We start from the raw sequence: 8,373 nt of genomic DNA on the forward strand, positions 1-8,373 counted from the left end.
CTTTGAAAAACTTTTAAGTGCACTTGAAAAATTTTAACAACGTACCACCAACCGAACTTGCATCCTGAAGCAAGCTACCCCTAATGAATCCAAAATTTCTAAGTGGTGAATTGTGTACCCGAATTCGTACCATGACCCGCTACGTATTGCGTACTGTGTAACTATGACAACAACAATGCCTTTGTACCAAGTTTTTGGTTGCTACATAAATCCTATTCTTTCATCAGTCCCAGAGGGCTCCAATATACTCCTAAAAGATCAAACTAAAATAACTAGTGATATTAACTAAACATTAACAGAAAAAATAACAATGCAAGTATGAACAAGAAATTCTTTTGGATATCCGGTACAAAATATATTAAAATAATCAAGGCAGCCATAGACTGAGCATTAAGTAGCGGACTGCTCAACTCCATTCTATTATCAAAACAAAAAAAATTATGTAGAGTTTAAAAAGAAAATACATAGTAACTTCCATTACATCAACAACCTATTAAGTCTATACTTTTTGTGTGTCCATATCTGTCGAACATATAATTGGAGAAAGAAAGGTAATTGAAACCCTTGATTTCAAGCTAAATGTGCAAAATGTAAAGAAAACATATACATTGTTATTAGTTTAATCATATCTCGCTAGTGTATGTTCTCTGAGATGTTTAAATTAGAGCAGTGCTAACTGTACTACAGATCTCATACCACTTTATTTCTATAAGACTTAAAATATCTTTAAATAATGATTACGGACACATAAGTCCTTATTGCTATGCACGAGGAAGAATCATATATACTTGTATGTTTAGTACCAAAGTATAGTATGAGGCTTGTAGTACAATTAACATGATTGGTTATTCTATAAAATATATCTCATCTAGTGATATTCATACGAAAATAAGGACAGTGAATAGGACCGTTGGAATGCAGTAGCCAGTAAGTTGTGCTAAGGAGTATAAGGATTTTGACCGTGATTTATGTTCCTGGTGTCTTCAAGATACATGGTCCAAGTTTATGGAAGGTATTAGATATATATGGGCCCTTACAGTAAAATTTTGTCTGTACTGGAGTTTAGATATTACATTGTTGTGACAAGTTATAGCCAGATACAAGTTAAAACTGACCCTTTCTCCACAAATTTACTTTAAAACTTATCACATCCTATTAGATTAACAAACTGCCTCTTCAAAATTTGGAGCATGCATAACATATACTTTTGTAACAGAAACCAGATTGCAGTTCATTGTGTTCTCTCAACCATATATCAGAGCCTATATCTTGGTTAAATGCCATGACAATAGCATGTTTTGAGGCGCCTCTCAAGTTTTTTTACAATTTGAGGATTTGAGTGCAAAAGATTTCTTATAAACCCCATATCTAGCTACTATAGTTAAGAGCTCAGTAAATTTCTGGTTTTCTATGAAATGCACCATTGCAGTCTTATGATGTTTGAAATATCTTCACCTATCATCTGTTCTATCAACTAGAATGCTTTTTGTTATTAAGTTGATGACTCCCACTTCCTGTGTGGTTTATTATTTTCTCATAAAAAAGGTTCTTGGCGTCCATTAAAAAAATTCAGTACATTATTTTCTATTACCAGTAAGCATAGCTTCTTGAAGTACTCGTGTGTTTTTTTCTCTAATAGATCTGTCTTAAGATAAACCTGAGCAGAAGACTAAAGTTTCTCTTGATGATGACTTTGATAGGAAATTCTATCTGAAGTTTCCATCACTGACAGAAATAGCATAGTCAACCCCGTGGTTCAAAGTCAACTGAAAAATATTAAGATATCTCATAGGGTATCTCTCTTGCCCAGTAACATACTTATCTCTTATTATGTGGTTGTAGTAGCATATGTGACAGATTGGATGATTGTACTTGTGCTTATTGCAGGTAGGAAGTCCTGTGAACTATGAGACATTGAAGGAAGCTATTTTGAATATTACGAATTCATTGAAGGATTCTAAAGACATGCCCTTATCAATTGTTGTCATCTCTGACAGGGACTGGCTTATTGGAGGTAAGCTCAATGTAGAAAACCCATCTAATACTATTATAAAAGAGTGTTGGATGTAAAACATTTCCCCCCAAAATGCCCTCCATAACACATACATGCACACATAAAACATATAAATGCATACATAAATCATACCTCTTCAAATCGAACACCTGCGTGCATATACTTAAACTATACCCCTTCAAATTCTTCTTATAACCCCCGATCTTACCAAATCAATTAATTAATGATACATAAACTATATACCCCTTCAAATTCTTCTCATAACCCTCAATCTTATGAAATCAAATCAATTGAAAGTATGACATTTTTTAGACTATAATATGCAAATTCAAGCTCTCATTCCTGGTTACTCACTATTTTGTGTTAACAACACCAAATGGTGAGGTAAGAATTATTTTTGAAATTATCATATACTTCATAATTTATCCATAAGTAGTACTGATTTCTTATTTGTGATATTATATTCTTACATACGACAGAAAGGAAGGTGTAGGTGGTATAATTACAATTGCTTATTATTTATCAGTCAATTAAATCCACTATAACCCCCACTCAACAATAATATCTATTTACCCATTTAAATTCCCGTCATGACCACCCAAATTAAATCAAGCAATTATGTTTTTATAACCCCAATTAACAACGATGTCGATTAAAGGAAAAAAAACCCCTCTAACAAACCCATTCATCCAACACCAAAATAAACCTATCCGCTCTCTCCCTAGACCGCCTATCTCACCAGCTGTCATCGTCGCCGTCTGCCTGCGGATGTTTTTGGGATATGAACTTTGATGTGCTATATCATGCTTGGTAGAAGATAAAGTTCTTCATACATAACTTATTTGTGAAATTCTGCAAAATTTTTGCTTGATAATGTGCCTGAATATTTAATGTTTTGTTTGTTAGAAAGGGCAAGTCAATGTGATTGGGGTTTGCTTATTGGCATTACTATAAGTTTGAGTGGTCAGGTTTGTTTAGAAGGTGTTATTAGTTCAATTTTTCTCTGTATGATAGGTTTTGTCATGAGAAGAACATTGACATGATGCAGCACATTTTTACTAATGGCTCATAGCTAAGGTTCAAGCTCAAGTTTAAAGGGAAAGGTTTTCATTCTCTTGGTTGAGCTTTTAAGTTGATGTTTTTTTCCCATGGACAGAGTGTGCAATGAGGGTATATTGTTGAAGTTGTAGTGAAGTCATGACGCTAACAGTCTATGGTACTGTATATGGATAATCTTGGATGTGTTGTTGAATTATAACATGTCAGATAAAGTTTTGCTTTCAGTATAGGTTTTATCAAATGCTTTAAACCCGTTTAGCTATTCTTTATCGTCTAATTTCTAATCAATATGCTTAAACATAGAATATGCCATGTAAATTTTGTTCTGCTTACTATAACACCATAATCTGTTTTAAAATAATGAGAACATTTTTGGCCGAGGATTCATATGTCGCATATGCGATTTGTTAACTTTTTTCTTCTTTAATTCTTTTATATAATTTTGTGAATTATGATATAGAGATCCACCTTTTGTTGGACATGTAATAATATGTAGGGGTAAATTCCATGAAACCCCCTTTAGGAATTTTGAGATAATCCCTGTAAACTTTATAAATATCACATAACACCCTTAAGTTAGGGTGTTTCGGAAAACTCCCCACATATTTCTCTAAACTTTAAAAATATTACATAACCCCTCTTAAGTTTCATTTTCAAATTTTCAAATAAGCCTCCAAATAATGTTAGATGAAACTGTAAAAAATGATCAAAAGGTTCTTTTCAAATTAACACTCCATGATTAAATTGAATTTAATTAAAGTAATCATTAGTTAAATTATTTAAATCCTTAAACCAGACCAAATCTTAGGGGTTTTTATAAAAATTTCCATTAAAATTATTAAAAAGGGCATGCAATCGGTTTCTTGTCCATCGGGCACATTTTGATCATTTCAACATATATGATTGTCACATGGCAGTCAGATCTAATAGAGTTAGGTGGTTTATCTGACAAAACTTAAAGGGTTAAAAATGACATTTCTAAGGTTAAGGGGGGTTATGTCAAAAATGTCAAAACTTAAGGGAGTTTTTGTGAAAGTTATGTAGTGGAGCCTGAAACCTTCTCATTTTGATGACTTTTGTATTTCATTTGACTGCTCATAATAATTTGCGTAGGAGTATTTCTTTTAACTATGAGTTAGTTGATGGATTGTGAAGAACTCAAAATGTTAAACCACATGTTTTGTAAGATAAAACCGGGAAAGCAATGTTTAGAAGGGAACATAGACGTGCTTTTTCTTGAAGGTTATATTAGTTTTTCAAGTTGTATTGGTTGCAGAAACCTGCCGTTTTAATTTGATATAATAAAAATAGATATTAAACCTGTCTGACCACAATGTCAGCTATATGTCAATGTCATCAGACTTATAGCATTATGAACAAAATTTAGTAATAAAACTTTGTTCAATTTATATATGTATACTTGATATATTGTTGTGTTACTTTAATATATTTAACATACCTATGTATAAATATATATCAATGTATTGTTTATAAAAACGTGTAAGAAAAACAATTAAAATATATAACAGGTATGTCCACATGCAACACACGTGCACTATACTAGTTTTCCTAAAAGCAGTCTTTAATTGAGTTTTTTTTTTCCCTCAGAACCATCACAGGCAGACAAGCATGCAGCATATACCCTCCTCCTTGCTGAAAGTATTTGCAATAAACATGGTATTAAGGTTAGTTATTGCATTGATACTTGATCTTCATAGTAGGATATTTCTGGCCTTATGTTTGATATATGTGAATGAAGTGGTTGATAGTGTCAATTTATTTACAAAGTGCTCAACAGACTGTATTATTTCTAAATGTTAGAATTTAATTCTCAGATAAGTTTTTACCTTTTTGGTAATAGAGCATGGTCAGCTAAAAGTGACCTGATTTCTTATGGAATACGTTTTTGGTAATGTAGCCAAATTGTTTTCAACCATTGACAGAGTTGATACTTGGTATTTAAAAGGATAATTTATATGTTAAGAGTTCAGTCAAAGTTCTGGAGAAGACATATTTGAGGTTTATAATTTTAGAACATATGTTTATTTTTTTAATCTTTGGCAGACTGTACACATAGTTTTAATCAAGTTTACAAATGGAAACAATTTGGAGTCCATTCTGAAGATAATGGCAGTGAAATTTTTTAGCATTCATATCTGGGAAAATTAAGCAGGACTATGAGGTTGCATAAGAAATAGTGGACATGGTTTTTATCTTTTCTTACTTCTTCCGATTTGGTTTCTGGTTAGAAAAATGAATTCCCAATTTCCAAATGGAAGTTTTGTTAAAATCTTTAAGAATATCATCACTATTTGAATCTTTAAATCTTTTCGTGTGGGATGTCGTGTTGGATGATTTAATCTCTTCGTATTATGATCAATGTAATTGAAATTATCGGAAATATCGGATGGCCAAAATTCATGTCGGATTGCAGAAATCAGGATCGAGGATATGTAAAAAAATATCAGGGTGTCATATCAGATGATGTTCATTTAGAACATGACATTGTATTATGTAATCAAAACATATTTAATGTATTCTAAACATAAAAAATTGCATCATGAATAGTGATATACGACGTTTAGAGACATTAGATACATGTAGAGATCTGAGAGAGAGAGAGCGAGAGAAGACATGAACGGAGGAGAGAGAGGAAGACAGAGAGAGCAGGGAGAGACCGAGGGGTTTGAGGAGTTGAGAGAGCTGAGAGAGAGAACTAGAGAAGAGAAAGAGAGAGGGGGGAGAGAGAGGAGAACTAGAGAAGAGAGATTCGTATCTGAGATCACCTAGTTGTTTTTGAGCTGGAGTGCTGAACAAAGAGAGAGGAAAAATATGAGATTGACTAGGGATTTAGGGTATTTGGGTTTGGGAATTTATTAAGTTTTCAGATCTGGTGATAAAACCAAATCCAAACTCAATAACCCTTTTGATTTGTATATTAGCCACTATCAGAATGGCATACATCTTAGCCAATATCAAAATCAATATATCAACCGATATTTAATACATAGATTATGTTTCTATTTATATTCCGTAATAGAAACCATCATGTATACCAGTAGCATACATCTTACTAGCCTATTGGCTACTTAAAAAGGAATGCAATATTGTATTTAACCATTTAAATTTTTTGAATCAATGTCATAATATAATTATTAATAAAAGCATATGAATTTACCAATGCAGCCTTATAGATGTAAATCTAAAGCATAAGAGATGTACAAATGTTTTTTTTAATTCTAGTTTAAAGTTTGAAGTCTTATTGCCTGTGGACTTGAGCTGAGTTATGATATTCACGTGCGAATAATAATGACAATTGTGATTGCATAAATTTTGGGGTGATTTGCACTTAAATGCTCCAAAGGTTTTTTGCCTAAAAAAAGTTTAACTTTGAGACCCCCTGAGGAGTCATTTTGGATACCGAAGTTCAATATTTTTCAATTTTGTACTTTTTGGGAAAAAAATATTGTGGGGGTATCAAAGTTAAATATGGTGTAAATTGGGGTATTTAAATGTAAATATCCCTGAATTTTGTTGCCAATTACATCCTAAAGATACTGTCTTAACGTCTTATAGAATTTTAAGAACCATAGTGGCGATTTCAAAGTACATTCTTGCTTGTAAACTGCTGAAAGGGATAAATTTATCACTGATTATGTAAACCATGCAGGTTGAGAATCTAGTTTCTGAAATTGTTGACACAAACCTGGGAAAACAAGTAAATTTCTTACCTCAATAATATGTCTTTGACATTTATCAGGGATTTATAGTCCTTATAATTTACTCTTATTTCCTTCATTTTATTATATTTGCTTAGTTATCACCTTCACCTTTTTGTTTGGCCACCAGATATCAAAAATTAGACCTTCCCTTTCATTTATTGGTGCGGAGGAAGTTATGGGGCTCGTTACAGCTCAAGGTTCTTAATCTTTGTTACATTTACATTCTCTTTTTTAATATTAATATTAATATCATTGTATCTGAATATTATTGATCGATTTAAAAGCAAACTCCTTTTGAGATGGCAGTGGCAGAATCTGGTGAATTGAATGAGGTCTGGAAAGACATCCTTAATGCCGAGGGAGATGAAATATACATGAAGGTTAGATCCTATCCCATAATAGTGGAGAACACGCTTGATTACTTAAATTAACTAACGAGACAAACTATCTCCATTTCGCTTTCCATTTCATTTCGTATTCGTTATAAGTTACCTATTTGAACGTTATATTAATTCCCAAAAGAATAATTTGACCATTACATTCACAATGACAAATTATCGTGTTAAACTAGATACTAGTACTGATTTCTATGTTTCTTCTCACAAAATAGTCTCTTAGTGTAAGAGACTACGTTTGATATGTCACTGGAAAAACAATTGAACAACGACAAGGCCTTCACCCAAAATTTTGGGGGCGCCTCCTCTACATGAATTCTATTCTTCCGTTCAGTTTAGTCTAGTCTGAGGGATGTCACGTCTACAAAGTTACTCATTCTATTCATGCCCTCAGTTAACTTCTCTCATTCTGATATATAGATTCATCAACTCGGTAAAAGGATAAAAGTTCATTATAAGTCGAACTATGATCTTCAACTGCAGGATATTGGTCTCTACATGAAGAAAGGGGAGTCCCCATCGTTCTCAGAGCTCTCTGAAAGGGCAAAGTTACGCAGAGAGGTAGCTATTGGTTATACGCGAGGAAACAAGCAGGTAAATTATCCTGTTTAATTTCTCAACTCTTCTAATTTTATTGAAGTCTCATGTCACAATGCCTTCTCATTGTGTAGGTTTTAAATCCAAGCAACAAGTCAGAGCCACTTGTTCTTGAAATGACAGATTCTCTAATTGTAATATCCGAGCTTGAAGTCGAACAACCAATTATCATGGAAAATGTTTAATTCAAATTTTATTCTTCTCTTCAGTTGCAATAAAAGAGCAGATCATTATAGGCGTGTCCACCATGTCAATGCTAAATTGATTTGGGCAACATTGGAAAAGATGTGAATTCACATAGGTTTATAGATCAATTTTTTTGATGCGTCTGCATAAAATTGAGCCCCTGTAACGTAAAGAAATTTGAGGCAGCTCTGCTCATGCCAGCTCATATGAACTTCACTTTCTCGAACTGAAATTGAGTTTCTTGGAAATTTGGCTCAAATTATACCAACTTTTTAAGTTTTACCTTGAGCAACGCAAATCCCAGGCCTTCTATTTCCAAACAAAGTGTAATTTGTTTCCCACCAAGATATCAAAAGAAGGAACGGAACTTGAAACAAATTCCTCAAGCTCCCTCTTCCTC

General features: G+C 32.9%; 1 protein-coding gene across 3 annotated transcripts in view; it reads left to right on the top strand.

The window, feature by feature from the left end:
- Positions 1-8,026, top strand: part of LOC109834506 (putative ion channel POLLUX-like 2) — a 28,948-nt gene extending 20,922 nt beyond the window's left edge. Inside the window, exons 17-24 of one of the 3 annotated variants that reach the window (XM_020402544.1) lie at positions 1,701-1,793; positions 1,888-2,014; positions 4,682-4,758; positions 6,744-6,791; positions 6,923-6,992; positions 7,102-7,175; positions 7,674-7,784; positions 7,862-8,026. In XM_020402544.1, coding sequence (XP_020258133.1) covers positions 1,701-1,793; positions 1,888-2,014; positions 4,682-4,758; positions 6,744-6,791; positions 6,923-6,992; positions 7,102-7,175; positions 7,674-7,784; positions 7,862-7,972 — 711 coding nt within the window. In that variant the 3' untranslated portion in view covers positions 7,973-8,026. Of the gene's footprint in view, positions 1-1,700; positions 1,794-1,887; positions 2,015-3,028; positions 3,118-4,681; positions 4,762-6,743; positions 6,792-6,922; positions 6,993-7,079; positions 7,176-7,673; positions 7,785-7,861 lie in introns of those variants that run through there. The other 2 variants (XM_020402545.1, XR_002245592.1) reach the window with 2 other exon arrangements.

Source organism: Asparagus officinalis, chromosome 3, assembly GCF_001876935.1.
Source record: "Asparagus officinalis chromosome 3, Aspof.V1, whole genome shotgun sequence".
Taxonomy (NCBI): Eukaryota; Viridiplantae; Streptophyta; class Magnoliopsida; order Asparagales; family Asparagaceae; genus Asparagus; species Asparagus officinalis.